The following is a 19,750-nucleotide window of genomic DNA, read 5'->3' as shown; positions in this document are numbered from 1 at the left end:
CTAGTAGCAAACTAGTCAGAGGGCTACTAACCACTTAAACAGACAGTTAGTAAGCCTAGCCATTCACAGACCTGCACCCAGTCCACACTCCCAAAGGATCTCCAAAACACAGCCTATCCATTGCATCAGCACAGCACACAGTTTAGGCTTATTCTTGAACAGTAAGCAAGAAGAAATTTGACAAAAGCCTTGACTATTTTGCTTTGTTGAATATATGGTCAATGCAGCCTGGGGGTCATAGCAGTCATCAACAGAATGAGAGGTTTCCACACCAAATACCTCCATTTACCTGTCATCACTGTGATGTAATACAGTGACTGAATAGAGTAAAAATACTAGTGCAGAGGTTTGCAGCTCTAGCTGAAGATTTAGGTAATCCAGGCAAACAAAACAGCTCAGCTGTGATGTCTGATGCTTGGAACTCTGGACAACAATCAAATTATTAACTGTGGTAATTTAAAAAATAGAAGCAAACTGCTATGCTGTTAAAAACACATCCTGGGTATATTATGATTAAAATCTAGATCAATATCTAGTCTGCAGAACAAGGAAAGTGAATGCAAGACAAGCAGTTTAAAACTATTCACTCTTGGCAGGGCTACTAACACAGGTACAGATGGGTAAAGTTTGATCCTTAAATTAAAGAATGTCATTAACTGTCATCCTTAGGAAATTATTTTCCAATATAACACATTTAGACTCATTTCCTTAAGTGAGTTCTGCTTAGATAAAATTTGAATAACTACTCATACAATAATTAGACATATTCATAGCTTTAAGAGCTAAAGGTCCTAGATAATTTAAGGTAACCAGTTTAATCTAAACACTGACAGTCACAGTAGCACTCATTTTGGAACCAAACATACATTAGCCTCCAAAACAAATATTTTTGTTTCATACCAGACTGTTGTATAAGGGTGCCTTAATGTAGACTGCAGCACCTCAAGCCCCTTGACAAGTACATGAAAATTAGACAAAGTACAAAGAAAGTAGGTAACTTATGAGAAGGGAAAGGTACGACACGTAGAAATGAGTTTGAGTATCCCAATAAAAATTTGCCCTATACTTTGCTCTTAATGGTACTCTGTATCAAGTTGTTTGTGTGCAGAGGATTTAAGTGTTACAGATACGCACATTTTTGCCAGACAACTGTTTTGTAACAGACAAAGTACGAGGTGCAAACACTACTCCAGATAACAATTTGGGAATAACATCCTGCTCACTGAGCTGTGCTATCAATTTAGAAAAACCTCCAAGATCATGTGGCACAAAACAGATTTGTTTCCCAAAACAGTCACAGAGATGTCTAGTGGAGCAAGGTCAACATCCTGGTAAGAATAAGACACTCAAACTTTGAGCTTAATACAGCTTTTACAATTGATTTTAGGACTGCTGACCAGGGAAAAGGCAAAATCTTTTTATGCAGACCTTTAAAGCTATTTATTGACCTGTTTTAATTACACAGATTGCTTACTAAACCAATCAGAGCAGGCTGTCTGGCTATGAGACACTAGTCACATAAGCAAAGGAAGAAAGACTATTTGTTAGGCACTTAAGAGGCAATATTCCAACTCCTCTCACTCTTTTAACCTGTGTGCAGGAATATTCTAGTCCATTAAGCCTAGCCACCTAGAGTCAAACCCAGTACATGAAATTCCACTCTATTCTAACGTTGCTCTGATCCTGATCACCAGTGAGAGAATTCCCTGCTACTGCAAGACTGGTCTTCACTACCACATTCAGTCAAACCACTCATAAAGAAGCTTCAGCTCCAATATTTTTAATGTCTCCTATCACACTGGGACTTCAATGGCCACTCCCTACACTTGCCATTAAAAACAAACTCTGACAGACAACTTCTCCAGAAAAAAGCATGAACATAAACACTGAGACACATGCTACTTAATATATATGTAACTAAACTAGAAATAGAATTCAATTTTTTCTTCAGCAGAGTCACCTCAGCTGCCTCTGAAACTGAACCTTTTCGCCTTGAAGGGATTCTTGCAGTCTCACTTAAAAGGGAAATACAAGAATTACCTTTTTCTCTAGCAGCATCATCGATAGCAAGAATGCTTAATTCTGAGGGCATTAGGATGTTGCCACAATTTAATTATTACCAGCTTAAAAGTGTGCAAGTAACCTCATGTATAATAGCAGTAAAATTGTTCCAACTGGAAAACAAACTCCTGCTGTTTACCAATGGGTTTCAAGTCCGTACCTCTGGGGAACCACTGTTCAGTCACTTAGTCCAAAGGCAAGTGGCTAAGTACTACAGCTCTGAGTTACAAGTCAGTCTCACTGTCATATGGCAAAGTATCAAAGGGAGTGGTCTAAGCCACTGCAATTTACAAGCTGTGAAGATTTAAAGAATAAGCCTAACAGCACAGAGGACAATTAGGGAGTCAAGAACCAAGTTCTGTCTTACTAGGAGAGAGGAACAATGCTTAGAGCTACTGAGGATTCAGCTGACACCTACTAGAGACACTACCAAAATTTCTAAACTGGATATATTATACATCTATCTATACCTATGATGTGAGCAAATTGTCAGAAACAGCTTTTGCCAGAAATTTTAGTTATATTTCAAGACCATGATTAAGGTAACAAATTCCTTCAATTTCTAATAAGAGCAAATACCTTACTTTCACTTAAAAGGACAAGAGACTTGTTAGAAATGCATCTTTAACTTTGACCAAAACTAAAACAATATTCCAATAAAATGGTATAAAATTGGAAGCATTAATTTCACTCTAGTTTCTACGTCACACTCCAGTACTTTGATATAGATAATTTTAGCATACATTTTGTAATTTTTACCAATTTTATTGCTGCAGTCAAAACGCTAAAAAGCTTATGACACAGCAGACATTAGAAACATTCAGTATTGGTGTGCACATCATGCTTAACAGTGATCCAAAATCAATTTTCCACTACTGCTTGGAGTGTCAGAAAACTGCACTTGCTGCAAACAGGTTATTCACTTCAGCAATATTTGCCTTTTAAACAAATGCCAGCAAAACCTTTATCATACAAGGCACAATTATGTCCAGCATAACCCCAGACTACTCTTAGATCCTTCAGACAACATTTCCATTTAGCAAAGTACAAGCACATAAGATCTAATCATTTTCCTGTTTTGCAATGTGCATTTCAGAAAAAGCATTTGAGAAAGGCAAAAACCTATTTGATGAACAGGGATGATGACAAATTTTTTACTGTCTGTTTTACACTGAAGCATTAATGTACTTGTGTCAAAGCCATTATGTCCTTGATTTTAATTCACACTGCACATTCAGTCAACTTGGAAGCATAAGTACCTCCACAATGAAGAAAACCATTTTAGTTTCCAGTTAAGCTCTTACTTTTCAGGTACCTAATCCTCAGGATACTTAAACCCTATTAGTGATTAAGCTAATGCAGATTATACAGATGGAGTGCATCATAATTTACCCCTTAGAAGCACAGAGCAAAACTCTGATAAATATATCTTGCATAAAACAGTGCTCAGTACAAATACTTACCCAATTAAGAGAAGAACTGCACAAACCATGATGAATCCCAGAGTGTATTTGAGTGCAGTTTTAATCTGCTGTAAATTAAAGAGAAAGTTAATACATTGGCTAAAATACATAAAAGAAATTTCAAGGGACTTGTGCAAACTATGAAAAAGAATACTTAGCATAGCAGGTATTCTACAAAATACTCAATGAAATGCATGAGTAGTTTTACATATGTTGTAAATGTATGTTCTTGAAGAGCCTCGTAGCTTGAGAACTGTGAACAATAACATGGAGTTATGCTTCAATCATAAGCTATGCATTTGAGCAGCTGTGGCTGGAAGCCTGGATATATTTGTTCAGTGCAAATACACTCACAGAAAATATTTATTACTAATACTTTATATTATAACTGTTATTAAAAGTCTTCTCATGCTAAGATTACAACTAAATAGAAGGGAAAACAATCACAACCAATGATTAAAAGATTCTTTAGAATCTTCATTTGAGTATTTTCATTTGAGAAGTAACACTTGACTGGCATGCATTTACTATATTCCATGGAAGGTCTCACAAGTCAGTGTATAACAGAAGTACACAGGTGTTAGCTTCGTGTGACTCACTACTGCCTACTTCAAGAAAAAATGTAAACTCTACAATAGAAAGACACTAAACTTGAGCATCTATTTAAGAATCAGACCCATCTTCCTATTCTCAACTTTAAAAGCTGTCAATATATGTTTTCTAGTCTAAGGAAAGTCTCACATAAGAAGTTTGAGCTTCCTGTATATGAAATCTTGCTCAAAAGAATTTCTAGAAAGTTTAAAGAATTCATGAAAATGCAACTATTAATTACTTATCTCACTAAAGTGTCATTTCATGTGAGACCACAGCACTTACACCAGACAATGTCAGACTATGTCTTACTAAGGGCTGCTCCAAGACTTTTAAGGAACTATAGTAATAGACATGGAATTTGTATTAACATTGTAGTATTTAAGTAAAACAATTCTTGCTTTCATTTTTGGCCTGTATTCATTTGTCTTTTCATTGTTTGGTGCATTTGCTAGAGTAAACTTACTGAGCATGTGTTGCCATCATCTTCTTCCTTCTCCTCATAATAGAAGTAGACAAACGGAATCCACAGAAAGACGCAGAACAGAATGATCGAGTACAGAGCTAGGAGGAAAAATGTAATTAAATGAAGAGACAGTTACATTGGCACTTCATTTACTGCATCGTAATTCAAGGAATAGAGTAAAACATTCATTTCCTTTCCTTCTAGCTCTTAATTTCAAGCACTGAATATTTAGTAAAATTCATTAGCCAGCACACAGACTATAACTGTTTCGTGAACTCCAACGGACTTGATAAAGTTAAACCTTTCGGACAAAGGATGTCAGATTCATCTTCAATTCAGCAATAACAAAAGACTAAAAATAATCAACTGTATGCAGGTGATATACAATATTAGCACACTAGCTTAAAGAATAGTGAATAAAAGCAAACTAAGCCACCCAATAACAGGTTGTTCATACAAATGTATATATAAAATGAAACAAATTTAAAGCTATTTTGTTCACTGGACTAATTTTCAGATTCTGCTATTAATGTAAGTATGGATGAAAGGCATTGTTGTTAACTGATAACATCAACTCACAAAACAAAACAAGCTGTAGCAATGTAGTATCATCACTTCACACTCCCTTTACAGAGGAAGGACTAACTGGAGATTGCAACAGGTATTTAACTGAGTAGCCACTAAACCAAAACAGTCACACTGTCATGTCACTTTGATGCACAGGTGAATCATAACAAAGTGAAAGGTCTAGCACATGTCTCTACAAATACTGACTGTCATGTTTTGAAGACATTAAGAGCTGGTCAAAATCAATTGGACTGATTAGCCAGTGGTATGAAGAGAAAAAAAAACAATTTCAGGTAGAAAATTTCAAGTTTACACCTTCAGCTCTCTATTATAAGTTAAACATGCTTTAGAGCATGACTGTTTAGGAAAATGTTTTAATACTTTAAATTATCTTATACTATGAACATTTCAGAAATCCATTAGGAAACTTAAAACTGTGAAGCAGTATGTTACAGCACTTGCACCCCACAAGAATAATATCCTGCAACAGTTTACCAGAAATGTTAGAAGTGGTACACAACCAAGACTGCTTGTGTCAGCAAAAAATCACACCTTTGAAGGAGTAAGGAAAAATACTCAAGACCACATAAGTCCAGTGATCTTTGGCTATTTCTCATCTTTGCCTCATTTTACACGACTTAACACCTTTCCATGAATATATTTATTCCCGACTTAAGTTAGTACCCTCTTATCATGGCTAGTGCACTCCTTACAGTGCCCACATGCTCCAAAGAAATCTACCTCAGCATTTTTTACTGCAGTTGGTATAGAGGCTAAATAAAGTATCAACACCTGGAAACTAAACATGAATCAGTAATTTTATCTAAAGAATTCATTCTTTGGAAAAATATTTCAAGGTGTTAAAGGTATCTGCTGTTTAGAGTGCTGAGTTAGTATGGTAACAGAGAAAGAAGTTCTCAGTTCATGAACTCTCACATTTGCCAAGATCATAACATTTAGGGCTGTAAAACACCTTGAAATTTCAAACTCTAAAAAGCAGCCTTCCTAGACATTCCAGAGTAGTCATACTACAATACTGTGAATGCTTGAGAAATCAAGACTCTTGGATCTATAATCCATTTTTTTAGCCTAGTCCTAAATCCACACTGCAATGGGCCAGAAAATTAGGCAAGTTACATATATCATTAATCCAAGATCAGAATAATCAGCCCATAGAGGTCACCACAAGCACAGAAACATCCTCACTTACAAGTTATACTGCACTAAATTCAGCATACCTTACTCATGAGGTATGCCCTCAGTTCATTACATAATGGCACTGTGATCCATGTTTCTTCCAAGGAAGAAGGAAGAAACACATAGATTAATGAGACTACCTACAAACTCTATGCATAAATTTCTCTAGACAGAATCATTAAGGTTGGAAAAACCCTGCAAGATCCAACCTTTAAATACGTTATCTGTCACCACTAAACTACTACGGAATCATACATTAAACAGATCTTCAAGTATTGCATACAGTATTATATACATGCAGTAGAATAAACTCCAATCTACACTTCCAACTGCAAAAGCTCTGCTATTTCTCTGTTGAAAAACTTGGTTACCATAGTAATTTTACAGGACAAGCAGAGAAAAAAGGCAGCTTCAGATTTGCTTTTCCCAAGCAAATCATTCCAAGACAGACATTTTTGTTTATAAATCAAGTGTTTTTAAATTGCCTGTGAGGATTTTTTTAGTTAGAATGGAAAATTAGATTTATAACTCACATAGCTGAAGCAAAAGATTGTGTTTGCTATTATACTACAGAAACCAGATGAGGAGTGGCTGAGGTCACTCAGTCTGCTCAGGCTGGAGAAGAGGAGACTGAGGGGAGACCTCATTGCAGTTACAACTTCCTCAAGAGGGGAAGAGGAGAGGCAAACACTGATCTCTTCTCTGTGATGAGCAGGGACAGGGCCTGAGGGAATGGCCTGAAGTTGTGTCAGGCAAGGTTTAGGCTGGATATTAGGCAAAGGTTCTTCACCCAGAGGATGGCTGGGCACTGGAACAGGCTCCCCAGGGAAGTGGTCACAGCACCAAGCCTGACAGTTCAAAAAGTGTTCTCAGGACAATTCTCTCAGGCACATGGTCTGATTTTTTGGGTGTCCTACTCAGGGCCAGGAGTTGGACTTGAGGATCCTGATAGGTCCTTTCCAACTCAGCATATTCTATGGTTCTGTGTAACTTCAGCAGATTTGCCCAAGTTCCTATCAACAAGACAGGAAACTAATCATTTGGTTTTTGAATTTTAATTTTCAGAATTTATGAAAAAGGAAATGCAGCACCTTTCATCAGCCCATACAACTTAGTTACCTGAGGGCAAGCCTCCAACTGCCTGCTGTCCTACCCAATAAAAGGGCTTTTTATTCCCTGAAAAGCTAACTTTCAAAAGTGAAGGTCTTGCAACAGCAACCAGCCAGTCAATGAAGTGACAGATATTCCCTTTCCCCTAACTCCCCTGTGACCTTGTGGCATAACACATTGTCTCAGCTGGTTCAACTTTTGTTTCAAAACATTTTTCTGGGTTGTATCAGAAGCTTGAAGCATTACCACTGGAAGAATGCTTCACTATATGGCCAGTACAACAGTGATTCCTGTCCAAGTCTAAGGCACTTTCAGGAAGAACTCCTTCATAAGGTTTGTCTGTTGTAATGTTGTTCCTTAGAGACATTTTTTATCTCAAGTTTTTCATTCTGTTGATTTGCACCATATCAATACAAAGATACCTTAAGGGTGAGAAAGCTACACCTCACAGTAGTCTTCAAGTAATAATAGCAATGGTCCCATTATCATGTTTTGACTTGTTGGATTTTTTTGTTTTTCTTTTAGAAGAACTGGAAAGGTTTCAAACTGAGTATCCAAAATCAATATTCCCTCAAATCCCTTTAAGAGACTATAGGAGGCTCAAGAATATTATATGATCAGAAGTCTTTTACATCACACAACTTATTTGCTTTTCCAGATGGTATCATATACTAGTGCATTACATAACATCAAAATTACTAAGTTGCTTAAAATAATTATTTGTTACATACTCCCTCACTTTTTCCCCTGAGAAGTCACAAGCTACTTCAAGAAACTTATCAGTGTTTCTTCCCAAACATATTATTCTTACAACCCATGAAAAATGTTTTAAAGTAAGTTTTTCTCAAGACTGGAAGAACATATGTTGTATTCCCAAGTGGAAGTTAAGGAATACAAAAAAGTAGTGAAATTCTAGTAAGACACTTGTTTGAAGCAGTTCACCACAGTAAGTTTCAATGCTGACAGACTTTTAATTTACATTCTGGCACATTCCTTCCAGAAAAATTACGCTAATTAGGGGAGTGTCTCAGTAGATCTAACTCCACAGTATTTGTCAAGTATAGCTATGGACCTCTCACAGTATTTAGAATGGCTTCTCCTAGAACCAGACCATGAAAACATGAAGTCACATTTGACTTGCACTTAATTCCTAGAAGCCCAAATTCTTGTGTCAATGGCTCAGTGTCAATGACTAATCAAACACTTACAGCAAGCAGACATAACTCCATGTAAAAATCATCCAAGTAATACCACTTACCCTTCTGGATAAATTCTTACTTAGAAACTTTAACCTAGCAATCACCATACTACTGCTGACTTAAAAAGGAAATCAAAAATCTAAATTTTAGCATAGACTTTAGAGTACATATGAAGAGATCACATACAATTTAGCACAGTCCTTGCCACACTGTAGTTGGGAGCCACTAATACATGCAGCTCAAGATCTTGGTCTATCAAAAGATTAGAATCTACCAATAACATCCTTTCACCATTCACAAAATTTCATCAAAAGACACTGAACATCAAGATGACTCTGACAGATAGTACTCACTAGCAGAAGAGCTACAAAACACACTCCAGGTTACTGGCAATTGTTTCAACCTCATTTTTTGTGGTACAAAGCAAGCTGTGTTGGACAGTTTCCAACCCTTTCTGGAAAGTTTTCCTTCCGAACAAACTGACATGCCTTCTTAGAGCATTTGCCAACCACTGACCATTGTTCAATCACTAAAGTACTGTGAGGCATGTTCTATTACAGTTGGATTTAGAAGAAATACACTAAGCCACTATAGCTTCAAAGCAATTAGATTGTTTTCCTAAGAAAAGCTTTTAGGCTACTGAAATCCCACTTCAACATACAGTTATTTCAAGCTTCACTCTGAAAGGTACCTCATTCACCATTGTACCAAGAGAAACTGATTCTACTTTTGTATGAGTCTAGTCAAGAAATCAAGTGGGTATGAGAAACAGAACATTTTTTGTGGAAGCTAACAACTCCAGAAAAAACAAAATAGGTTTTCTATTTTTAGTTACAGCTTTATTAGTAAAAAACAATCCAAGAAGCAAAGTAATGATTAATATTCTAAAACATCAGTTAAATCACAGTCTCCAAACTCTTGTTACAATTACAAGTGACTTGGATTAAAGGACAACTACCTAAGTGTACAAATTAATACTGTAAGTTGTCACTCCAGCTACATGAGTCAGGTAAGATCTATACAGTTCTCTCTCCATTTCAGGAGAGATAAGAAAATACTGGTATTCACGTTCTTAAATAAAAAGGCTACATCACTTTTGCTCATCCTGCTTGTTTAAAAAAATAAAAAGAAATCAAATACTTTCCTAAGATAGAAAAAAATGGAGTAGCATTACAATAGAAGAGTTGTTTAACTTCTTCCTTCTCAGTTGTTATGCCATTCTGCTGTGCAACAACAGCAGGGTACTAGATGCAGGAGAGGCATTAAATTGTGGTTTTACATATGACTGATGGAGACTTTTGAAAAATAAGTTAGGATTATTGTTCACATTAATGTAACTCTAGTTATAAACTAGTTATGCAAAAGTGTATCTGCTCAAATTAAGATGACAAGAGAAAAATGCTTTTAAAACCATCTTTAAATCTCTAACACCATCTGGAGGATATGCTATGAAATAAGGCATTTGTCCTACAATATTTCAAGTAGACCTGTCCAGACAGGCCAAAACAAAAAAAAAAGCAGGTTTCCATTTTTAAGTTTAAATTTATTGCAAAAATTAGTTTAAAATTCACCAACACATTCAACTAGCCCAAAACATCTTACAGAAATTCATCAGTCTCACAAATCTATAGCAAATGGTCCACAGAAGAGCTTGAAGACTGTTCCACCTTACGAGTTATAAAATACTTGGTCTGTTAAATAAGACCTTGGCAAACTACAAAGAGTAGAAAGCAAGTACAAGGCAATTCCACTACTATATAGGGAAGAATCTATGGTAAAAGTTCCTTTTTGAAAACAGAAATTTAATACTTCTGACTTTATGCATTTTCATGCTAAGTGAAGCCTGTTCTAGTTTGTCACTATCACTAGCAGGCAATGAATGTGCTGTAATTTAGAAAAGTCCACTATTTAAAACCACTTCCTGATCTAAAAAAATATATTCAAAGGAGCCATAATATTCTAAGAGAAAAACTTCAAGTCTTAGGAAAAGTGACCAAAAGCAGGTAACTATCTCTGAGTTTGCATCATTAATTGAGACAAGCATTTCACTCAAACCATGCTGAGCACTCTTCTGTAGCTACCTCTTACATATACCCATTAGTAGTAAAACTTTTCATAAGTTTCATAAGGACAACTAAAAAGCTACCTAAGACTATGCAGAGGTTTGGTGAACCAAAGTTTTTATTTCTGTCTTTTTTTTAATTTCAGTTCTATTTAGGATTACTGCTCTTGAATCAACTTTATGCGCATTCACAGTAACTGTTACTTGGAACATGGTAGCTGCTGAATCTGAGCCCTTAAAAGAGTTACACTCATAGGTGCATGAACTCTTCACACGGTAGCCAAGTTCCACACTGCTGCATAACTTAAGTGCCATAAAAGTCACAGCAAAACTGTGTTTCCCTCAAGGGACCACAAAATACACACACAGGAAACATGCTAACCATAGATTATATAAAAGAAACCATTAGCCTTTTCATGAACTGGCCTTCAGTCTATTTGCATTTTTAGGGGGCTCTTGAAGATAAATTGTGTTCTCTGAAGGGCACCAAGTATAAGACTCATGTTTAACCAGAAAGGGATAATCCAATATGACCTCTAAAAACTTTATGCCTTCACTTAAAGGTTCTATTACTTGAAAAAAAAATGTTAAAATACTTACTGTAATATCCATAAAGTACAGTGTCTTCAATTTGCCTTGAAACATTAGCATCAGCCCAGACCTAGCAATAAAGGATAGAAGCATTTATTGTCAAGTGAAATAAAAGACTACACAAGAATCTATCATTAAAGAACATAAATAGAGGGAGAGAGATAAAAAAGCTACTTCAAAAGAGTTACATGCTAGAGTGCTAGGAACAGTGAAAAATCACTGGGCAAACAGAAATAAGCGTAGGACAGCTTCATAAAAGGAAGAGTTTACACCCAAAAGAACATTAAGTAATTTTGGCAGCTCCCACATATGTTCTGCTAATTCCAACAGTATCTTAACAAGAGTGTCTGAAGATAATTGTAGAACAATTTGGGTTGAAAGGGACCTTCAAAGACCACCCAGACCACCCTGCCACAGGCAGGAACACCTTTCACTAGGTCAGGTTCCTCAAAGCCCCATTCAACCTGATCTTGGAATGCTTCCAGTGATGGGAATCCACAACTCCTCTGGGCAATCTGTTCCAGAGAACCATCAACCTCACCATAAATTTCTTTTTAGCTAAATCTACCATAAGACACAAAGACACTTCAGCACTTGCTTTATCAGTTTTTTCAGAACTGCATGAAGTCTTCTGGAATATGGGCTTGATGACATACCATAAAAACTTTTTCTACCTTCTCAGAAAATCAACATCACCATCCTTTTTATTACTATAATAAGGCTGCCAGTAGGTCACTTTACATTAAGTTTTTAAAAGTCACTGCATGAACTAAATTAGATTATCATCCACCTGGAATTTGAGTGGAAAAGTATACATCTATTTTGACATCTAATCAGCAAAAAGGATGAAAAATATTTCAGCAGAAGGGGCAGGAGCAGCACCTGAAGTATCTGTCAGGTACACAATAAACCCAATCTTTGAAGACTGTCAGGCTCACACCTGAAAGCATTTTAACTAAGAAATTTCTAGGCATTTGCATTAAAATACACCACAAAATAATTTGATTGCATTAAGCAAAGAATGTATACAGAACATTAAAATTTCCTCTTGTTAAAAATTAGAAAATGCTTACTTTAATTTTGCCTAAGGGAAAACAAAGACTGAACTGGACTGCTTGCATTATTTGCTTCTAAGTAACTATTGGACAAAAAGTCTCTCCTATAACCAATGGAGACATTTAAAATGCACAACAACCAAGAATAAGCAAGAAAAGCAACACTAAGACCCAAAGTTTAAGAGGCACAGCCACTGTACAGGAAGAGGTAGCTAGTAATGGAAATACAACAGGCCTTTACTGCCCAGGACTGCTTCTCCTTCAGCTACACAAAAGCATTTATAACACAATAAAGGTGTAGAACTTCAGACATTGTAACTGCTTTTCATTTGGTTTTTCAAATTAAGTCCCATACAGGACCAGAGTAGTATACTAGGAAACATACATTACACCATATTAAAATAGTGAGCTGCTTTATTACACTACACAAAGTCAAAATGCAAATATGCATGCATTTCACCATCACTTACATCTGCCTCAGCACACAACTTTGCATTACTCTGCACAAGAAGAATATGTAATGCAAGCCAATTTCCTGCTAATCATAACTACGTCAGCTTTCAGTCAGTAGCCGAAGCCCCACATTTACACAATCTAAAAAGCAAAACTTTATTCTAACTGGCAAATTATGCATACACACTCACCATCAGCAACTCAAAGGCAGTAACTAGTTCATATCAGCTGTTTCAAAGGCAAGTGTCAAAAGCAAGAAGCACTGCTACCTAGTGAGTAACAGGACTCTGACAGTTTCAGCATCTCTGGTGACATATCAAGATGCTGGGTATATGATTTTGCTCAACTACCACATCCAGGATTCAGCTGTCAACTCATTTGTATGGCCTCTAGATCTGGGCTTTTTCTTTTCTATCCATCACAATCCAAGCTTACAGTATATACAGCAAATAGCTTAGAAGCACAATATACTAGGAAGGTGAAAATTCATAGTGCCTTCAACAAACAATTTAAGGTGTCAAAATGTGACCACAAATTCTCTTAGGACCTGCAGAATTCAGACACTCTACACTGTTCTGCTGTACTTCATTCTGTTCCATGCAGTTTAGGAAGCATATATCACCTTTAAAATACCTGTAACAGTGCATTGTATTGAGAGGAAAGGCACAACTTGCAAGGATATGTGCAATGAGTATGATTACCTGTATTAAACTATTATGCTTAAGTATTTAACATAAGTCATGTTCAAAACAAGTGCAAAAAGCATGTATGCTACTAAAATGTTGCTATGTAAGTAAAGATATTAAAAAGCAGTTTAAGACACTTTGAGTTTACTTATATGCTAAAACCAAAGCTCCCTTAGATTCATTTTATAATTATACTCATAGAAAATCAGTTATGAAGAACACTTGCTCCCCCAGTAATCACTGAGCAGAGTCTTTCTTCTCCCAGCAACTCTGTCCAGTTAGTGACTCATGTTAACATATTTCAACAGAACAGTACTATTTAAGCTGTACAGATAACTTCCCCAAATGAAACCACTGCATGTTAATCTGACTTTCCACACTCTTCAGTGAGGAAACAGACAAGAATTTCATTCTTTTGCCCCCATTAAATGTGACATTTCTACTGACCCTGCTGGACCCTGTAAGAGTTTGATGAGAACTCAATGAGCTAGATTCCATTCTCTGCAGATGTACCTTAATAGAGCTTAAAGTTATACAACATTACAGCTTTCAATATCTGTGATGCTTCATCAAATGTAGATGAAGTACTCATTCTTCTGATTAGAGTCTCCCAAAGCTTAGCCCACAAAAGGAAGATACAGTATAAAAGAGTGGAGAACCAGTCATAGCATGGTTAGATATGATGAAATTTCATATCCACATCTCAGATCTTCCAGCACGTTACCTCCAAAATGGGACACAGGATTTTGACTGCCAGATGGAAAGTAACACCCAGAAGCATGTACATCTCAGCCCCATCTGCCTACCATCAATGTTTTGGCCAAGTATTATTACTTCACAAATAGTAATTCTTACTTAGGAAGGATGGATGGTCTCAGTGAACAATGACTTCTCAGTTAACACCTTTATAAAAAAGAACCCTGGACACTTCTAATGGTTTTGTATTCTGAGCATTTACATACTGCGTTGTACCCCCCTCACCCTAATAAGATGCAAAAAACCATAACTGAATGGTCTGCAAAAAATCTCCCATTAAGCAGATGCTACTCCCTGTATCATTAAGAAGACAACTGGCTTTTAACAGCCGACACCCAAGGCATGTGACACACTCAGTCTTAACCAGACTGAAATAAATGCCACTGGCTTTTAACTTCATATAATAGCAAGAATCCATACATTTCAAAAAGACAAAGTTTCACCACCTTCTCTGCCTCCTACTATAACAAATATAGGGAAAAAAGACAGGATGATGATGTGAGCATCCTTGTTTCACGCAGTCTTCCTGCTGCAAGACAGCATCAGCTATGCTTTAAATATTTATGAGACTTGTAGGTCAGACCCAGACATCTGAGGTTCCAGCAGCAATATTACGTTTTTAAGCTATGGTGAGGTTTTCTGTTCCTATGTGCTTGTTTTAAGTCCAACAAGCTTTCAGATGCAACTGGATGCATTTGAAGTCCTTTGAAACAAACTAAAGCAGTGACAGTGCTAACAGCCAAAAACCTTTGAGCTAAAAGTGGTGCTGGTGAATATTATCAGGACTTCACTTACAAGCTAATACCCAAGTTTTCATTAGTATTAAAACTAAAAGTCTCCTTTCCTACTTAAGAGTACTATGAATCAAAGTAACTCCAGCCTCTAGAAAAGGTGTTGCAGTGAATTCTACTATGTAACTACTGTGCAAAACTTGCCCATACCAAACGAGTTCAATTCACCCAGTATAAAAACTGGAAGATAGTATTTGGTAAGTCTCAAAATATGGTGAGAGACAATTATGTACCAAATGCTACAAGCGACTTGTTTACAATAAAGAATAACTTGTAGTAATTGAAAGATGGATAAAACAGTATCTCAACAGTCCTGGTGACATGGACAAAACCTCAAGTTAACAAAGGCTGACCAAGGCATAGCATACAGCCCTTGTCAAGGAAGGCACTTCAGAACATACAATGGAAAAGGGTTACACAATACTTCCTCCAAAATGCCACATAATTTTCACAGCCTTCAGAGAAAGATACTCTGCTTGGGTATTATAGTTTAGCCAGTCCTTGTAGCCAGGACACATACCATCTTCATTTGTCACCAAACACACGTACAATTCTCAGCGAGATCTTTGAACCATCAAAATCTTCAATTTAACCTCTGTTATTAGTATGGCATGACTCTCCCAAAGTTTGCTACAAGCTTATTCACAGAAAACCAACTTGTATATCTACAAGTTGGCGCTAGGGTCAGATACATTAAAAATGAGCTCAGAGTCCACATAGTACCTCTTTCAAGTTGAGCACCCCTGTTTCTCATCACTCTTAACACTGATACCTGCAATTACAGCTGGGAGGTAAAGAGTACATACAGAAGAAAATTTGTTTACCTAGAATCTGGATAACCGCCACTACTCTTTTGGCATCAGCTCTAAAATCATCCAGTTGGAACAGTTTTTGATTAACTACTAATTTATCTACAGAGAGTATTATCCACATCTGCTACCTGGATCTGCCTCAAAAAGTCATTGAGGTGATTAAAGACTTAACTCACTCACTCTGCCCATCTGAAGCAAAAAAGGCTTCTTGCCAGAATCATAGTCCTTGAGACTGCAGCATCAGTTACAGGGTGTTGGAAGTGTCAGGTTTGAAAGAATGGTCCAGAGAAAGGCCAGTAATCTCCAGGAAATATTCTGAACACAATTCAGTGTATCCTACTTGTGAAGCAGTAGCAGGAAAGAAGCACATGTTATCCAGGACACTTTAAAAGCTTTAACAATTCATGAAGCCCAGAGAATCATAAAAAATGCTGGGTTGGAACGGACCCATGAGGATCATTGAGTCCCACTCCAGCCCTGTGCAGGACACCATGTGCCTCATTTTAAGACGCTGTCAGTCTCCTACCTCTAGGTACATTACTTCTAAACTGAAATTACCAAATCAATAAAGCTGTGTTTACCTACAGGTTTGCAGGTTCTGACTGATTTCAGATTCACTTAACTTTGAAGGCCACATAAGTATTTCTACACCGTAATTTCAACACCTGTTTTTAAATCAAATGCATTAATGTCGACAGATCTCATGTTATTGCTGCAAAGCTAGAAATTCAATTCAGCTGAGACTTAGAAGACACAGAAGAATGCTTCTGGTAAGGCAGTATGGAGCAATTTTATTTAAACAAGCCATGAGAAGTATCTTCAAACATTAGGATCTAAGTAGGACAAAGAATCTCAGAAGACTATACAAAAAGGCGCTTTACAGAAAACGTCTTTACCACAAGCATGAAAACTTCCTCTCAGTACAATTTTTAAATAGAATCTACCCACCTCATCATATCACAGCATGTGGCCGTTAACAAGGAATTCTAGCCCACGATAAAACAGTATTTTAAGTAAATTTCTTTCTAGTAATCATATTTCTTTAATTAAGAAATTGTAGGGGCTGCATGACCACCTCTGATATCTTGTTCTCACAGGTTTGTTTCAAATCAGCGAAAGCATACATTAGCAAAATACATGTCCTTTGCAACAGGAAATTCTGCTTAATCCCCACTAGATGTGCATTTTTCAGCTAGATCTAGTTGCATCATGGTTACTCCTCTAGGTACTCAGGCTCAGTGTATTTCTTATTACTATTATTTTCACTGAATTACTAGAACCCTGACATATGAAAGGTCTCTTCCATCTCCTATATCCACTTTAATTCCAAACAAGCAAGGTCTGAAAACACAAACTCTTCAGAATAACACTGAATAATGGCTTACTTTATTCTGTATTTCCCCTGAGCAATAGAGATGACAATCACATCACAGCTCAATTCCAAAGACTTTTCATTACTTGCATTCATATAAAAACCAGCCAAAAAGCACTGTATTAGCTGCAAGCTAGTTTGGAAGCAGTATGGAGATCTGGCAAAACCTATGTCTTCCTTTGGAAGTCAGGCTGGAAGGAAATGCAGCCTCTGAGTCTAGTGTGCAGGCATCTACCTTTCTCCCACTCTATCATTTGTTTCAGGATCATAACTTTTACTCTACATCCAGGCAGGCTCCAAACCAAAGTAAGCTGTTATTCAAGTTAGCAACATTCTCCAATTTGACCTCTTGTTACTCAAAGGGTCCTCACAAAGACACCAGGTAAACACCTTCAAGAACTCTTCTTGAAAATTAAAATAATATTTGAAGCATTGGGGAAGATCTTTTACAGTAATACTTAGAGCAGATGATAGCAAGTACTCATCTCATTAAGAACTCATTTTGCACAGCAACCCCCAACAGTTTATAAATACTATAGTTCAGTTAAGGCTTTATCAGCCAAGAAGAGATACTACTGCATTCCCCTCCCCCAAGGGTTTCTGCAGCTTTCCCTGTTTTAAAAGTGTGCTTATTGAGTCAGGCTTTATGTTATAGGTAGATTAGGACAGTAAATCTTTATAAGTTAAAAGTTTCAGTACCAAATTTTCCGCTAGCAAAACAAACAATTAAAATAATCCCAAACTACAAATGGGCAACACAGCCTATTTTTGAACTAAGGTGCAACGAATTTTATTCTACAATAACCCATTATGATATACTGGAAAAACAACACTTGAGCAATTTAATTCTTCAGGACAGTACACTCAGTCTTATGCATGACAGAAAAAACAAGCATTCGGAAATGAGTATAATATCTAAGAAAACATGTAAGTGAAAACTGAAATCCAGTTCAAATACCAGAAATTAGTGTTTTATGCATGGTACTAGTACCCCGCCTTAAGAAAACTCAAGTTACTAAAAAAGGTATTAGCATTGGTGTCAAAGACTTTGGAAACCCAACAGCATCTTTCTGCAAAATATGCGCTTATTTTGAGGAGGCAATTAAGATTTTTGAAAGTCCATACCTTAAATGTACCATTTTCGTTTTTCATATATGAAACCAAAAATATGTCCACTGGCAGGAGCGCTGATGTGATAAGGGCAACGGCCAAGGCAAAAATTGCTGTTATGGTAGAAATCACTTCACTTTCCCGCCGACTCTGATACTTGCGCACATAAACCCAGCAGAAAATTAGAATGGCCTGAAATATACAGGGAAAAATACGTATGAGTTGTATAATAGCACCGTCAGCAAGTAGGTACTGTTGTTAGACCCTGTATGGTTGACTGGTATGCCATCAACACACTTTTTACCTGAACACTCAGCACCAGCACTACACTGACCACACACAAGTCACTCTTTTCCTTATGAGCAGTTTGAGCAACAACACCACCGCTCACACACGGAACGTGCGAAAACACAAACAAGCAGCGCGGCTCGCCGGGCAGGAGGGCAAGGCAGCCCCCGCTCCTTGCTCTGGGCTCTGCTCTGCGGTACCACCGAGGCACCCGCGGGAGCCGCAGGGAAGCGCTGGCGGCCGGGGCAGGCTCAGGGGCACCGGGAGGAGAACCGGGCGGGACGCCCAGCACTGGAATAGCGAGCGGCCGAGACAGGAGGAGCAGCCGGCCCAAGGGAGGGGAGGGCAAGGAACGTGCGAGGGGGCCGCCGCAGGGCGGGAGAGCCGCCTCTCACCAGCAGCGCCAGGCCGAAGAGGCACCATCCCGTCAGCAGGTCAGACGCTGCCGCCGCCATCTTCGCTTCCGTCAGCGGGAGTGCGGCCGCCCTGCCGAGGCGGCGCTTAAAGCGGGGCGGATCGCGTCACCATGGCAACCGCCCCGCCGCCGGCTGACGTCACGCACCCGCCGCCGCTCCGCTGTAAACAGCGCGGCTCCGTCCCGCCCGCGCTCCGCACCGAGCCTCAGCCGGGGCGGGCGGCCGGGCCTTGGCCCCCAGGGACTGCCTTCGCTGGGGACGGGGGAGAGGCACTTCTCTGGGGGGCAGCAGTGACGAGAGCCGGGAGTCCCCCGGCCCCGTCCCGTGGCAGAGCGCAGCTGTCGGGGGGCGGGAAGGGGGAATCGGGGTGATGAAAAGCTGTCCTCACCTCTTGCTCCCGAGAAGGGTTTGCCTGTCCTTTCCTCCCGGGGCCGGGAGGCAGAGGCAGGGCAGCGCTCGGTCCGCGGGGACTCTTGTCTAAGGGACAGCGGGAGGGGACGAAGGGGTTTGCGGAAAGGTTAAAGGTGCGCTAGGAGGTATCAGGCACTTTTAATTCTTTTGCTGTTGCTTCTTGCTGTAGAGGTACCTAAACCATCTCCCTGCAGATGTGTCGTGCAGCCGCCCGGAGTCAGGGCAGGTGTACGGCGGGTCGGGTCGCTCCCGCAGGGATGTGCAGGGCGGTGTGCGGGATCCCCGCGCCGCGG

At 38.5% G+C, this 19,750-nt stretch overlaps 1 protein-coding gene across 1 annotated transcript in view; it reads right to left on the bottom strand.

The window, feature by feature from the left end:
• The window catches only part of LMBRD1 (LMBR1 domain containing 1), a 65,491-nt gene extending 46,311 nt beyond the window's left edge, over positions 1–19,180 (bottom strand). Inside the window, exons 1-5 of the mRNA XM_085056557.1 lie at positions 19,026–19,180; positions 18,358–18,534; positions 11,317–11,377; positions 4,582–4,679; positions 3,525–3,592 (exon numbers count right to left, since the gene is read on the bottom strand). Coding sequence (XP_084912683.1) covers positions 3,525–3,592; positions 4,582–4,679; positions 11,317–11,377; positions 18,358–18,534; positions 19,026–19,085 — 464 coding nt within the window. The 5' untranslated portion in view covers positions 19,086–19,180. The remainder of the gene's footprint in view (positions 1–3,524; positions 3,593–4,581; positions 4,680–11,316; positions 11,378–18,357; positions 18,535–19,025) is intronic.
• Positions 19,181–19,750: the final 570 nt, after the last annotated feature.

This window comes from Lichenostomus cassidix, chromosome 3 (genome assembly GCF_008360975.1).
Source record: "Lichenostomus cassidix isolate B80296 chromosome 3, HeHo_3.0, whole genome shotgun sequence".
Lineage (NCBI taxonomy): Eukaryota > Metazoa > Chordata > Aves > Passeriformes > Meliphagidae > Lichenostomus > Lichenostomus cassidix.
This window is presented reverse-complemented; position numbering and strand designations above follow the sequence as displayed.